The sequence below is a fragment of the Orycteropus afer genome, unplaced genomic scaffold (genome assembly GCF_000298275.1).
Source record: "Orycteropus afer afer isolate SDZICR_OR568_19922 unplaced genomic scaffold, OryAfe1.0 scaffold00036, whole genome shotgun sequence".
NCBI lineage: Eukaryota > Metazoa > Chordata > Mammalia > Tubulidentata > Orycteropodidae > Orycteropus > Orycteropus afer.
The window spans coordinates 4,443,508-4,458,656 of record NW_006921623.1 but is presented as its reverse complement, the minus strand read 5'-3'; the positions used below and the strand labels follow the sequence as shown (position 1 = coordinate 4,458,656).

Sequence of the window (15,149 nt, the reverse complement as noted above, 5' to 3'; positions counted from 1 at the left end):
CCTTCCCTGCCCAGCTTCCTTCACAGCCCTTTCTTGTTCCCCAGGCTGTGGGTGTGCTGGAGAGAGAGCACAGTGTTGAGCTGGAGCAGCTCCGTGCCTCATTGGAGGCCAAGCACCAAGAGGTGAGATGCAGCCAGCCCTGACTCTACAAGGCAGAGCCTGGGCATATTGGTCCCTGAGTGGGAACCTCAAAGCCTTCTTCAGGGCTTATTGGTAGAAGAACTCACCCCATTCCTGGCCCCAAGGGAGGGAACAATCTTCTTCCTTCAGGGGTTGGATGCCAGGCCCCTGGGAAATGAGTCCCTTCATGGCAGCTGTCCAGTGTTCTCAGGTGGTCACATTCCCCATGTATTGGGGTCTCCTCAGGTGGTTTCTAGCCTCCAGAAGAGGATAGAGGAAGCTCAACAAAAAGAGGCAGCCCAGCTGCAGGAGAGCCTTGGGCGGATGGAGCAGCGAGCTTATCAGAAAGTCCACCAAGTGACTGAGTATGAACAAGAGGTGAATGCTGGTCTGTTTCTTCAGCATTGGCGTGTACCTCCCGTGGCTCTCTTACGGTCTGCTGAGCCATCTGGCCTGTGTCCTCTCTCCAGTTTGCCCTGGAAGGCTCAGTGAGGGCTTAGAACTCTGGTTCCACTTTGATGCCTTGGTTCCTTTGAGGTCTGGTACTTCACCCCTGCACCCCTATGTGTAGGGGGTTGTTGGGGGTATATGTTCCCATGTCTTGTATGTGTGATGTGTAGATGGTGGTATGTCGGAGTGTTGGAGAGGAGCGTGCACGTTGCATGTCTGTGTGAGACCTTCAGGTGCGTCGGGCCCCATGAGCTGGTCTGCTCTTTGTCCTGCATGCTGCAGCTCTCCTGTCAACCCTGCAGCTCAGTGGTCTCCTGAGAGAGAGGCGTCAGGAGGTGGAAAGGGAGCACGAGAAGAGGATGGACAAGATGAAGAAGGAACACCAGCAAGTGCTGGCAGAGACCAGAGAACAGTATGAAGATGAGGTGACTTGACTACATGCCTGGCAAACCACCCCCCCCCAACCCCAGGGGTCCATCCAGGTTGGCTGGGAGGGGAGAGGAAGGGAACAGGATGGGCTGTGGTCAGGGATTATGGGAAACTTTCCTCTAATAGGAGGCTCTTGTACTTTGTAGTGGTGAAGTCCTTTCTTGCCTTTTCTCAAAAACATTAGAAAAACCTCCCTCTTATGTGGGGTGGTTCCTCTCTATCATGCAGGCTGCACTTTGAGTCTTTTGTTAACGATCATAGCTAACATACACTGAGCTCTTACTATATGCCTGATGCACTGTTCTAAGTACCTTGTTTATATAAACTTGTTCAGTCCTCACAACAACCTTAGATGGTAGGTACTACCATTATCTTCATTTACAAGATGGGGAAACTGAGGCTTAGGTTGTTTAAGTAACTTTCCCACACCCAGCTAAAAAGTAGAAGAGCTGGGATTCAAGCCCAGGCTGTCTGGCTCCAGAGCCTCCAGTTTTAACCACTCTGATACCAGGGACCAGTGTTAATGGAAATTTCAGGACACCAAGAAGTAGATCAGCAAGAGCCAAAAAGTACTTGGATATTACCTGTACTGTCATCAGCCCTTGAAACTTCAGTTACTGGAGTGGACACCATCTGGCTTTGCTTGCTCACACTGGGGGTGACCAGTGGGTGGGTGGAGGGGTCGACTAGCCCACAGCTGAGTCTGCTGGGAATCTAGGCTGCTGCTCCAGTAACTGGGACAGGGAACCTGGATGCTTTCTATAGCTATTTCCAGGGCAGAAATAAGTGGCCCATGATGATAGTTAGTCGAATCCCTACCCAAACCAATTATGACCTTGCCGAGGAGTAGTGGTCATAATTTATTAATGACTTCTCTTCCTCTAAGGAGGGAAAATTGTCCCCAGAGGGGGACTTCTTGTGACATCTGACCAGCGTCTGCTACAGCTGCAGTGGGGGTGCAGGCTTTCTGGGGTATCTGTGCTATCCTTAATGTTCTCTTTCCCTTCTTGAAGTGCTGGTCTTTGGGTGCGAGTGGTACCCCTGATCTTATTGACCCAAGTTTGCAGTGAGTACAACTGTGATTTTAGAGCTGTGAGGGGGCCACTGTATTTCTCACCCCCTTGACAGGAGCGGAAGCAACGGTCTGAACTTTTGGGTCACCTGACTGGAGAGCTAGAGCGCCTGCGAAGGGCCCACGAGCGTGAGCTGGCGGCCACAAGGCAAAAGCAGGACAAGCATCTCGAGGACTTACAGCGCCGGCACCATGAGCAGGTGAGGGGCCCTGGGCAGGTACTGGGGCCGGAGGAGGAGCTTCACACACTTCTCTGCAGCAGGATGGAGTTGGACAGCTTCAGGAGTGAGGTCTCTTACTGACCTTCCCTAGGCTGGGCATCTTCACTCCTTTATTTTCTGGGCCAGGAACCATCCCCAGTATTAGAAGAGACCAGACCCTAGTAAGGCCTTAGGCTTGACATCTTTGCTTCTCCTTGCACCCACTGGTGATAAACAGAGTGTGGTGCTTTCCTGGGAGGTTTTGAGGGAAAATTGGGAGGAAGCTTGATCCCAGATTGGAAGTCATGGTATGGCATGGTGGGTTCTGGAACCCTTCCCTACTCCCTCAGGCAATGCCTTATGCCCTTTCTGTGTTACGCCTTTCTTTCCACCTATGCTTCCATACAGGAAAGGAAACTTCAAGATTTGGAGGTGGAACTTGAAACCAGAACTAAAGATATCAAGACCACATTGGCTCAGTTGGACATTCAGGTGAGGGAGTGGGGTGAAAACTGGGATCTACAGGTGTCCTTGACCTTGGAGTAATAGCTCCCCCAGATGAGGGTGAGCCTTTCTGCCCCTCAGACCTTGGGCCTGGAGACCAGCAAAGGGACCTGTTCCTTTCTTCCCACCCCAGGTGGAGACCGCCCGCAAGGAGAAGCAGCAGCTCCTGGAAGTGCAGAAGCAGGTTGCTCTGGAGAGCGAGGTTTGTCTGCCACTCTTGGCCTCTCTCCTTTGCCTTCCTCCCATTCCTTTTCTTCCTTCTCTCTTTTTCTCTCCCTGACCTCTTTAATTACCTAATATGTCCAGGGTATTGCGATGCTAATAGTCTACAGATAGGCCTCTGTGTGGAATGCACCTTGGAAACCTCAGGGAGTGGGACTGTTGAGGGGAGGACAGCAGCTGGCAGACCTCCACTTTCAGAAACAGTGACTGCAGTGTATCTGAGGCCCACCCTGTCTCCCTTTTTCTTTGGGGTTCCCTGTCTCCTAGTGCTGCCCGTTCTCTGCCTGTGCTCCACTGCATCTTCAGGTGCTTCTTTCTCTCCTTCTGCCCCCAGGAAGCCACAGCTACCCATCAGCATTTGGAGGAGGCAAAGAAGGAGCACACTCGCCTGTTGGAGTCAAACCAACAGCTCCGAAGAGTTCTCGGTGAGCTTCAGGACCATAAGCTGGAGTTGGAGTCCCAAGTGGAACTACTGCAGACCCAGAATCAGAGACTGCAGAAACAGCTCAGGTGTGTGGGGGCAGCCCTGCACTCAGCCCTCTGATTCTTGTTGCTCACAGGCTCAACTAATCACGGCCCAATTAACAGCCCCAGGTGGAGGCCCTGACTTGGGAGCCAGGCAGAGCTGCTCTTGTCTGTTGCATTTGGTAGTGACCGGGCTGTGTTAAGGAGCCTTGGTAGCACAGTGGTTAAAGTGCTCAACAGTGACCAAAAGTTCAGTGGTTGCTGAACCAAACCCATCAACTGCTGTATGGGAGGAAGATGAGGCAGTTGGTGTCTATAAAGATTTACAGTCTTGGAAACCCAATGGGGCAGTTCTGCTCTGTCCTATAGGGTTCCTATGAGTAGGAATTGACTCATTGGCCGTGGGTTTCATTTTTTGGTTTGGGGTGTGTTAAACAGGCTGTGAAAAGCAAGCGAGTCCCTGGTTCTACCATTCACGCCCAGCCTCATCTAGGGACTTTGAACAGAGTGAAGGGTTGGAGGTGTTCTTACTCTCACCCTGAGATCAGGGCTTGAAGCCAATCCCAGGAGTCCCTGCTCCATCATGTGACCCTGGCTCCCCATCCACTCCCCGCTCCCACCACAGCAGCCTGGAGGCTGAAGCTCAGAGGAAGCAGGACACGTTGAAAGAGATAGCAGTCGAGGAGAGTAATGCTTCCCCGCGCTTAGAGCCGGATCTCCACATTGAGGACCTGCGGAGATCCCTTGGGACAGTGAGCTTCTCAGGGTGGCTGGGCTTGGGGCTGGGACAGGGCATCAGGAGAGGGCGGCAAGGCTGGTTCTGTTCTCTATGGGACCTTGGCCTCCCTGTTCTTATCATGCCCGGCCGTCACCTCCACCAGATGATCATTCTACAAGAACAGTACCCAGCAGCTGGGAGGGCCATTTCTATGTTTAGGCCACTGGGGTCTCTTGAGCCTATGGGCTTTTGCTTTTGAATGCTTTGGATGCATTCAGTGGGTCTTTCCTACTTTATATCTTTAGAACCAGATCAAAGAGATATCCTTTTCTCTCTCACAGAGCAAGGAGGAGAACAACTTGTCCATGGATAGGTAAGTTCTAGTAGCTGATTTTGGGTTGAGGATGCCCTGAAAGAGTGAGAGAATGCTTCATCCCAGAGCTGGGGGCACTGACATGAGGTGGCAGCAATCATAAGTGGGGCTTGGTCAGGGAGGAGCATCTGGGGAGCTGAGGGATCTTCTCTGGTCAGCCACAAAGCTGCCCATTGGAGTGCCTGGCTGGCATGCTGCCATCTGCTGACCTCTGGTTGAGGGTCAGACTAATGGGCATGTCTGGCCCTCTGTCTAGAGACCTCAGGTTTGATGCCTTTCAGAGTCAAGGTGGAAGGACTATTAGCCCAGCTTTCTGCACACTGCAGTTGTTGAACAGTGGCATCCCAACACTGCCCAGGCCAGTTGCTCCTGTCCATACACAGGGCGGGCATCCACTGGGGAAGTAGTTCCTAGAGTTTTCTGTCTCTAATTCCTCTGCCCTACCCTTCCACAGTGTCCGGCACTTTATCTCTGCTGAAGAGATAGCCCTCTGTAATGCCAAGGAGTTTCTGGAGCAGCAGACACACTCCATGAGGAGGCGGCAGACAGTTCTGAAGGTTGCCCAGCAGCACTGGCGCCAAGAGCTGGCCACTGCCCCAGAGGCAGCCAGAGACCTGCCAGGCTCCAAGATTCTGGAAGATGTGAACAAGAACTTGAAGAAGGTTAGGAGCTTCCAAGGGAAACTTCAGCCCTGCACAGGGGGTGGGGGAAGGCCTAGGGGAGGCAGGGGACCCTTATGTTTTGGGCTCTAAACTGATCATTCTGGGGACTCCATAAGGATGGTCATATGGGCAAGAATTGTCTTGGGAGATTTGGTGGGTTATGTCATATATCACCATGAGGATGAAAGTACCTTACAAATGTTTCCATGGCAATGCACAGTGTGCAGAGCACTTTTCTCTAATTGTAAGTCATTTGATCCTCACGATTATCATATCATATATGATGAACAAGGTAGTAGTAGTATTCCCATCTTCTAAGTGAAGAGTACAACTACTGTTTTTAAAATTTCAATTCCAGTGCTTTACTTCCTCATTCCATCACACTCAAGAATGCATTCACCAATGAAAATCTTCTGAACACACTCAGGATAAGACTAAGTTACAAAAAAAACCCAACTAAACTCATTGCTGTCGAGTTGGATCCAACTCATAGTGACCCCTCCTTGGGTTTCTGAGGTGCTATCACTGTGGAAGTAGATTGCCCAGTCTTCCTTCTGAGGAGTGGCTGGTGGGTTTGAACTGCCAACCTTCTGGTTAGCAGTCAAATGCCTTAGGCACTATGCCACCAGAGCTCCTAAGACTAAGTTACTTGTCTTTAATTAATTCCTCACTGTTAGACCTGATAACCTAATTTGCCACAAGAAGGCAGCAATTTCATAATTAAAATTCATTGAGATCACAGATTTTCATACCATTTGTAGGTCTTAGCCAGGTAGGCTCCCTTGGATTATGCCTGGTCCCTTAGAACTCTGATACTCAAAGCTGCTGAGAGTGCTGGCCCCTAGGGCTGGCTTGGGAGCAGCAGAAGACAAAAGGCTGATGAAAACAGTGGGGCAAGAGTATATAAATGCTACCTCTTTTCCTTCCCCAGATTGTGCTATTGCTCAGCTTAATGCCTTTTGATGAGGATGATGAAAATCGTAATGGTAGTTGGAACAGGAATAATAACAACCATTTAGTTAACAGTAACCATTGGAAAATTTAGTAGATGTGGGCATGGTGTGAAGTATTAACATACTCTCTCATTTAATTCTCACAACCCTCTGAAAAGTAGGGTTTTCATCTCTTTTAAGATGGGAAAACCAGACTGAAGGGTTAAGTAATTTGGTTCAGATCACACAGCCGGCTGCCGAGCTGGGGCTCCAGAGTCTATGTGGTGAGTCGTCACATCTCTCCTGCCTTCTACCCTGGCTGCAGGAGACCAAGCACCTGGATGAGATGAAGTCTGCCATACGGAAAAGTCAGGACCTGCTGAAGAAGAAGGAAGAGAAGCTGAGGCAGCTGGAGTCCTCTCTTCAGGAAGAGGTGCAGCTCTGGGTACACTGAGCCCAGGGTGTCCATGTCCTCCTCCTTTGTTCCTGGGATATGGTTGGGTTTTCTGATCCATGTGAGGGGGCTCTGGGCTTCTAGGGTTGGGATCTGGGCTGGTGAGAATGGCAGTGGCTTCAGTTCTGAGTTTGCTGAGTATTCTGTGGATTCAGATGTCTGGGCTGAATGGTCCTGAGCCCACCCAGAGTCTCCTGCTGAAGGTTTTTGAGAAAGGGGGACTGGTTCCCCACCCTTACTCAGAAGGAAGGTTGGGCAATCCTACTTCCGTAGTGATACTGCCTCGGAAACCCAAGGAGGGGTCGCTATGAGTCGGGGCCGACTCGACGGCAAATAACAACAACAACAACTCTGTCATGGTAACCAAAGAGAGGTACGACCAGGGTGTTGGGAATAACCAGGTATAGCGGGTTTCCCCATCCTTTTTGAACTTTACCCTGGAGGCCTGAGGCTTAGATGTGACAGGTGCTGCAAGGAGAGTTTATTAGGAGGGGAGAGTGGTTGCTGTCTGGGCCAGGTAACCTGTTGCCTATATCTCAAACTCAAAAAAAACCTAAACTCACTGCCATTGAGTTGATCCCAACTCCTAGTGAACCCCATTGGGTTTCTAAGGCTGTAAATCTTTATACGGAAGTGGATTGCCCTATTTTCCTTCCACAGACCAGCTGGTGGGTTTGAACTGCATACCTTCTGGTTAGCAGCCAAAATGCCTTATCCACTACACCACCAGAGCTCCTAAATCTCTCTCTTACATCTCAGGAAATTGAATTCTTTTAACCTCTTCTCTTTCCTGCCTGCTGCAGGGAAGGCTGCATGCTATGCCTTTCCCAGGGTGCTCTCCCCACACATCATAAGGGCAGTGGGACAGCAGGCACATAGGAGGTGTTAGTAAAACTTCTTCCTTCAGGCCTCAGATGAGGACACTCTGGGAGGAGCCCCTACCAAGAAGGTGGTGACCTTTGACCTCAGCAACATGGATGACATGAGCAGTGAAAGTTCTGAATCTTCCCTCCTGCTTCAGAGTGAGTGGTAGTAGCAGCAGGGAAATGAGGTGGAGGTGAGGACCACCGTGCCTACAGGAGTATATGAACCTGGGGAATGGAGGTATACTTCCCTTCCCTCAGCCTGCAGAGGGGTCTGAGCCAGTGTCCACCTGCTTCCTGACACAGAGTGGGTACTCAGTAAGTGCTTAGGAAGGAGAGAATCCATCTGGGTTTGCCTGTGCACAGAGCTGGGAGGTTCAGGGACAGCCTGTGGACACTGTGGAGCATTTTACAATGAGAAGTGTCACTGTTAGCCTTTTCCCTTCCAGTGCCACCTTCTGGGAGGGTGTGTTCCTTCTGTTGCTCTGGCCTGCAAGTGGGCAGAAGGGCCTTTCTCTCCAGGGTCCTGGGCCCCCTTATCAGAGAGAGTCTCTTTTCTGTGGCTAGGGTCCAGTCTGTACTGTCTGGAGCAAAGGAGCCCTGCCATCCCTTCCCATTCCTATCAAGGCTGAGGGGCTGTGGCTGGAGGAACCAGGAAGGGCAGGGGAGGGCAAGGGTGAGTAGGGTGCTGCAGTGGCAGCTGGGTCTGAGGTCCTTCCCCACTGTCAGCCTCTTTCTTTTCAGCTAAGCTCACCCCAAGTCCCAGCTTCCCCAGCAAGATCCAATACTTGTACAGTTCCCTGCAGTGGATCAGCAATGAGATAAATGGTGTCCTCAGCATGCTGAGCAGCCTGAGTGCTCAGCCCCTGCCCCCACTCTTCACTTCAATGCCGGCACAGTTCTCTCCCCTGGCCTCCAAAGGCACCCCTGTTCCCGCTTACTCCTCTCTGCCCAGAGTCTCAACCCCGGCCCGGCATATGCCCAAATCCACCCGGTGGGCCTGGGACCCAGGGCTGGGTCCCAGGCTCTCCTCTTCCATAACTCAAACAGTGGACGACTTCCTGCTGGAGAAATGGCACAAGTATTTTCCAGGTAAACCTCCCTCCAGGCCTGCGCACAGTTCCCTCTAAACCTTCCCGCCTTTCTCTTCCTTCCTTTTCTTTTTCCTTCTGTTTTCTACTCTTCTTTTTTTTTTTTTCCTTCCTTGCTCACCTATCCCCCACACCTGCTGTTCTGGTTACATGTTGCTGCTCTGACGAGAAAATATACCACAAATGGGATGGCCTTAACAACAGGAATTTATTCTTAAAATTTAGAGGCTTTAAGTCCAAGTTCAGAGTGCCAGGCTCTAGGGGCTGGGTGAAAGCACCTCAACCTTGGGGTCCAGCTCTGCCTCCTGCTCCTGGCCCACTGGAGCTAGAGGCGTTTCTTCACTCAGACAGCTGCTGGCCGCTGAGGTTGAGAAACCCCAAGGTTGACAAGTAAAAAGGCATAGTCCCGATGTTACCACATGGCAGGCCATTGACTTAAGTCCATTGTAAGTCCCACGGTCGGCAGAGCATAGCAGGCTGCTGAGCAATGACATGGCTACATGCAGGGTCCAAGCATGCAATAGGCTAGAGACCATTCTCAAAGCATCTCCTTAAATACAGGAAGCAGAACACATACCCAAAGGCAGCTACTCAGCTGCTCCCAGTAGATTCCACCATGGAGTTGATTACCAGTCTCATCATGGGGAATACTACATCCAGCTGCCCAGCCACTCAACCAGCCCTAGCCAAGTTGACATACAAACAACCATCACACCTGCCAACTGTGGCATGGTCCTTTGGTCCATGGTCCAGGTACTCTGTCTGTGGGTCCATGGTGAAGAAGACCTTGCTGGTTGTCCTTTGCCAGAGACATTATGGGGTCAGGATGGTTTATCTGGAACCGGAGCTGATTGGGGCCTTGAGCTTGGCATAACCTAAAAGGTCATTGTTGTCATCATAATGACTGCCATCCTGTGCCAGTGTATTATGGGCTAGAAACTTTTTTTTTTTTTTAATTGTGATTTGGGTGAAAGTTTTCAGAGCAAATTTACTTTCCATAAGCATTTCACACATGTTGTCTCATGACATTGACTACATTTACCCCAATGCAACAGCTCCCTCTCACTTCCTCCCGATAGTTACCTCTTCCCTGTGTCCATCCCTCTATGCACTCCTGCCCCGTGAGCTGTCTCCCTGTGCATAAACAGCCCCTCTTTCTCCCATGATTGTTCTCTCCAAGGAGTGTATCTACCTCAGGTATATGTTCAACTCACATGCCTGTCTTTTGTTTGGCTGGAAGCCACAGGTATGGGTTCAATTTATATGGACTAGGCATTTTATATACCTTTTTTTTTTATTATAATAACTTGATAGCAGTGGGTTTTATGTACATATAAATAAATTCTCTGTGGTAGTTATCATTTATTCCTGCTTTACAGATTAGGAAACAGAGAGGTTAGGTAATATGTTCCAGGGTACGTAGTAATGAACTTGGGTTTGACCTAGGTCTCTGACTTGGGATTCTGCTCCCGACCCCTTAGCTGCATGGCTTCCTCTTGCTTCTGTGCCAGGTACCTTCCCTGATCCTATAGCCCTGCTGAGGCATGTGAAAAGCCATAAAACAGTCAACCCAATTAAAAAAATAGGTTCAGTTTTGGAAATAAAATAATGTCTTCCTCCCCATTTGCCAGCTGGAGTTCCGGTCCTCAGCAGTAGTCCTGCCCCACTGAAGAACAGGCTAGGTTATGTGTCAGCCAGGTAAGCCTCCCCCTTGGCTTCAGATGGAACTGCATAGGCTGCTTGCTCCCTGGGCAGGTGGGGCCTCTGAGGGGAACAGACCTTTTGGAACTGTTCCCCAGAAATGTCAGTCAGGCCTCCAGTTCACAAGGCTGCTCTCACCTTGCCTAGGTCTAAGGTGCCCCTCAAAAAACAAAGAAAAGTCAATTCTACACCCACCAAGGTCCCAGTCGAGGCAGGTTGGGGCTTACCCAGCCCAGCTCCATGAAGAAGCTGCTCTGTGCACCTGTGGAGAGAAACTAGCTTCCTGATCAGGCCCTGTACATGGTCCTTTCCTGTTGGCCCTACCCGCCCTGGGGTCTGGCCTTTTTCTTTGCCATCATATTCTTTTTCTGTTTCCTGTGGCTCCCTTCTTCCCCAAATCCTGCTGAGTAACATCTGGAGTGAGAGGACCACCCCGTAGGGGTGACAGACAGGCAATTATTTAAACCTGTTATTTTCCACTCATTTTATTCCTTGTCTAATGCATCCCTCTCTCTCTCCCTTCTTCACCCCCAACCAAAAGCCCCCTCCCCCTTTGACCACCTTGGGAGTTGAGGCTTGGCAAGTATTTGAGTCAATAGGGGAGCCTCTTTTGCATATGAGATTGGTTGAGGGCGTACAGGTGTGGGAGCCTAGAGCCTTGATGTCAGTAGTCACCTGGGAAAGTCTGTCACCTTCCCTTTTGGAAACATCAGTTCATCACTCCCGAGAGGCATTCCAGAATGGATCTGGGAAGAGGTCAGATCTTGCCAGTATAGGAGGCTTTGAATTGCTAAAGCACCCTGAGAAAGGCTGCAGCTGGCATGTTGAGAGGAAGGAGGCGGCGGGATGTGCTAGCCTGTGGTCTGCTGTGTGCATGTCACCCTCCTCTCACCCTCTGCCCGTGCTGTTCTCCTTCTCAGTGAGCAGCTCCGCCTCCTACAGCAACCCCGTTCCCAGCTGCCTGCGGCGAGCAGCACCAACTTTCAGGTCATGATCGAGGCTAACCGAAAGTGGCTAGAACATTTCAAGAATGACCCCAAATCGTATCCTTTTAACTGGTTCCCAAACTCCAGTCCCTGCCAGCTGCAGAGAAAGAGAATGGGCTGGTTGACCGGGGCCGTAGGGCCTGGTGCGTGTTCCTGGGGGTTGGAGGACTCATTCATCGGAGGTGCTCAGCTGACCGCAGAGTTTCCCTTCACCTCGTGGTCAGATGTCTCTTCTCAGTGCCCAAACCGACAGCCACCTCTGGCCGTCTGCAGCTGGGCCTGGATGAGAAAGAAAGGCTGAAGGTGTATCGCTATTAAGGCCAGCCTGGCCTCGCCTGCACCCAGACCAAGTGCCTGAGGAGCTGACCGCACTTTATTCTCTCTGTATATCATTTTCCTGTCCCCTCTTTGCTGCTTAGCCCACTCAGGACTTGGAGGAACCAGAGGGAGCTGTAGAGTGAAAAGGATGGCATGGCTGGAAATAGCAAGCTGCGCTTTCTGTGACCACGTAACATCTCAGGCTAAACTGTTCTGGACTTCCACTAGCCAGCAGCTGCTGTGTCGACATGACAACACTGATATAATATGGGCAACTGAGGGGCAAGCTGACATGGGGCCTTTGAAGGCCAAGGGAATTCCTTTGGAGCCAGGTGGTTCCCTTGGACCTGGAGGGCATTGTTGGGGCTCTGGCAAAGATGTTGTGTTCAATCCTTCATTCACCAGGACACTGCCCCACAGCGTTCTACACCCTGGGGCCAGGCTCTTCTGGGTCTACACCTGTCTCTCCAATACCTCAGCCTCATAGAGATCAGGCTCTTTACTTTCCTTTTTTTTTAATGCTGCCTTTCTTGAACACCCAGTTTCACCTTTTGACTCTCAGGATTGGGCTTCTCTGTTCCGCTCCCTGCATGAGGTTGCTGGAGGCTGGGCCCAGGAAGTTTGCGACATTATCTTCCCTTAGCTGGCACTGTGATTTCCTCAGTCACTCCTCACAGAGCCATCCCAGCTAGACTCTTGTGTCCCAAGCACAGAACTTCTCTCAGAAGCTGAAGAGCCATAGGAAAATCCTAGGATGCCTTCTGTCCTGTCAGTTTTCCTCTTCCTAGGACACCTGGAGCATATTCATGAGTCCTTCTTTTCATTATCTTTTCTACCTGGCTCCCAGCACCTGGGTTGCATAAAAACAGTTCCACCTCAGCTTTTTACCTGGGCCACCCCGTGCCTCCTGACCCCATCCCACAGCGGCCTCTTCTCAGAGCTTGGCAACTAAGAGAGGAGGTTTAGGGCTGGGCCAGCCCCTGGCCTTGGCAGTGAGAGTTGGTATACCACTTGGCATTACTGCTGTCTTGGCACAGCTCCCTGCAGCCCCACTTCCCATCAGTGGACTCCTCAGGGTTTGCAGGAAGTGGTCTCTGATATCTGTCTCACTGTTTAAATAAAAGGGCCCCTATTTTGTTTTCTTTGAAGCTGTGGGGTTGCTCTTGCCTGTCCCATGCATAGTAGATAACCCTTTCTCTCCCACTACTCATTTCTTTGCATGGAACAAGAAACAAAGATCCAAATCAGATTTCTTTTTTTTTTTTTTTTTCCCCTCAGATACATTTAAGGCTGTATTCTGCCACACAGAAAAAGGTCCGTTTTGTTATTTGGCTCATCCTGTGTGCTTTGGGAATAGCTCATGCGTTACAACCAACTCTGGTGACAATCCTGTTTTCTCTACATCAATTAAATTGCTGCAGGTCCGTTTTCTACAAGTCAAGTGTGTGACTCTGTCTCCTCTTTGGAGGCTTTTGCCTCATTCCTCCGTAGAAGAAAGGAGGAAGGAAAAAATTAATATCCATGGAAAACCTTGTAGATAACTGGTTTAATCACCATAAAAAACCTGTGATGTCAATATTTTCAGCTGTTTTAATGGCAGAAGAAACCAAGGCTCAGAGACCTTTAAGTGCCTGAGGTCACAGCAAAAATTCAAAGCTCTTATCCTTGTGTCCCTGCTCCCTCAGAATTTCCCCAGCTGCCAGCCCTTCAGAAGTGCTGACTCTCCGTCACCCCCTTTGTGAACTCCACTCCCCCTCTCCACCTATCAGCTGGAGGCCCACTGGCCATTTCCCAAAGGCCAGACAAATGAAAAATAAGCCTCCGAAGTCCTGAGCCGGCAAGGTTAGGTGGTTTGTTTCTGCTCCAGTGATGTGAGCAGCCTACATACAGTCTTGAATCTGTAGTAACAAAATCACCAGGAGAACCAACTGAAGTTGCATCAGAAAACCAACTTAATAACAGAACATCCAAAATAATCTAGCCTCCTTTGGGTCCCAGTATCCTAGCAGCTCTGAGAAAACAGGAAGAAAAAAACCTAACATTTGTTGAATGCCTTCTGCATGCTAGGTGCTGTCATACTATCTCATGCAATCCTCTTGCAATGCCTTCTGCATGCTAGGTGCTGTCATACTATCTCATGCAATCCTCTTGCCCTTAGGAAGTTGGTATTATTTTGTAGGTGAGCAAATTCAGTCTAGGAGATGTTAAGAGACATCACACATCTAGTCACCCAGGATCTGAACTCAGGCTCTCCTGTGTCAGCATCTGTCCTAACTCAGGACAGTCCTGGCCAGCCAGCCAGCCAGCTTGCTCTGAAGCCTCAGAAAGGGGATGGTTTTTAGTTAGGTGTGCAAAAATCTCATGGACCAAAATTTGGCAAAGGGTCTTTTTCAAAAAAAGATGCCAAAATGTTCCATTACTCCCCCTGGGGATTTTAGAATTTAACTGGAGAGGCTGGAATCATAAACCTTTGGAGCTGAAAGAGGCCTTGGGAATCCGTTGTTCAGCCCGCTAGTCTTTTATAGTGGAGGTTACCTCATTTTGCATGCTTTGCTAAAGGTCCACAGTCAGCGTGTGACTGAGGTAGCACTAGTATGAATCCAGCCTGGGGCTCTAGGAAAGAGTATTTGTCTAAAAAGATACATAGTTTGAATAGGTTCACATGTTAGTGTGCCTCAGTATTCATATGGAGAAGTCTCTCACTCTGCTCATGAGCCAGGCTTCTCTTTGAAGGTAACAAATAGTACTAGATTCTTCTGGAGATTTTATGCAAATAAAAGAAAAGGCATTATTTTGAGTCTCTCCCCTATCATTCCTAACACAGGATCAGATGGATTTCCCACAACTCTTGTGAGATGTTTATTGACTCGCTTCTTTAAGGGAGCAGTGTTGGAAATGATGGTATAGACAACTCCCCCCCCCACCCCCACCCAAAAAAAACCATACGCACACACAAACCTCTCAGCAAACTGGCACTATGGGGAGTAGGAAATGGCCCTGACCTTAGGACACCACGGTTTACTTTTGACTCTAAAACTTACCTGCTCTCTGATTTGAAAATCCCTTTCTCTGCCCCAGTCTTCTTCCTGGTCAAACAGTTCAAAGCTTGAATCCAGACTCCAAGGAGAAGTGGGGGTTAGGTGGCAGCCTCAGCTTCAGGGGTTAGGTGGTGGCCTCAGCTTCAGCAACTCTGAGGGGTCAACCTTGGGTGAGGAGTTGGCCTCATCCAGAGGGATGCTGGGAAACCTCCAGTGGCTTGAGATAGGGCTGTGGGTGGGGAAGGGTGCCGAGGGGCATTGCTGGTCCCATCCCCAGCTTTTTGGGAGAGTGATTGAAAAACTGCCTGCTGTCACCAGTGTCCTGATGAATTGGATAGTCCCCTTGTTCCCCCTTTTGATCTCCTTCCCTCCCTCCCCTCTTCTTCCATTGAGTTTGCAATCTCCAGCAGGTCTGTATCACAGGTGCAGGTCACTTGACACTTTGTTGTGATGAACAACCTCAACAAGGAAAGAAAGAGACAAGCTCACCCCTTCTTTTCCAGTTCTTTCTAGTTTGAAAACACAAGAACGTAATCTTTGGTGTATCACAC

The 15,149-nt window shown here is 50.0% G+C and overlaps 1 protein-coding gene across 1 annotated transcript in view; it reads left to right on the top strand.

Moving 5' to 3' along the window:
* CEP164 (centrosomal protein 164) overlaps nucleotides 1-11,560 on the top strand; it is a 75,714-nt gene extending 64,154 nt beyond the window's left edge. The window contains exons 17-32 of the mRNA XM_042780365.1: nucleotides 45-122; nucleotides 367-498; nucleotides 873-995; nucleotides 2,128-2,271; nucleotides 2,680-2,763; nucleotides 2,909-2,977; nucleotides 3,332-3,507; nucleotides 4,088-4,214; nucleotides 4,486-4,553; nucleotides 5,008-5,215; nucleotides 6,473-6,580; nucleotides 7,509-7,623; nucleotides 8,209-8,556; nucleotides 10,187-10,253; nucleotides 11,177-11,299; nucleotides 11,467-11,560. Of these exons, the coding sequence (XP_042636299.1) occupies nucleotides 45-122; nucleotides 367-498; nucleotides 873-995; nucleotides 2,128-2,271; nucleotides 2,680-2,763; nucleotides 2,909-2,977; nucleotides 3,332-3,507; nucleotides 4,088-4,214; nucleotides 4,486-4,553; nucleotides 5,008-5,215; nucleotides 6,473-6,580; nucleotides 7,509-7,623; nucleotides 8,209-8,556; nucleotides 10,187-10,253; nucleotides 11,177-11,299; nucleotides 11,467-11,560 (2,064 nt within the window). The remainder of the gene's footprint in view (nucleotides 1-44; nucleotides 123-366; nucleotides 499-872; nucleotides 996-2,127; nucleotides 2,272-2,679; nucleotides 2,764-2,908; nucleotides 2,978-3,331; nucleotides 3,508-4,087; nucleotides 4,215-4,485; nucleotides 4,554-5,007; nucleotides 5,216-6,472; nucleotides 6,581-7,508; nucleotides 7,624-8,208; nucleotides 8,557-10,186; nucleotides 10,254-11,176; nucleotides 11,300-11,466) is intronic.
* Nucleotides 11,561-15,149: the final 3,589 nt, after the last annotated feature.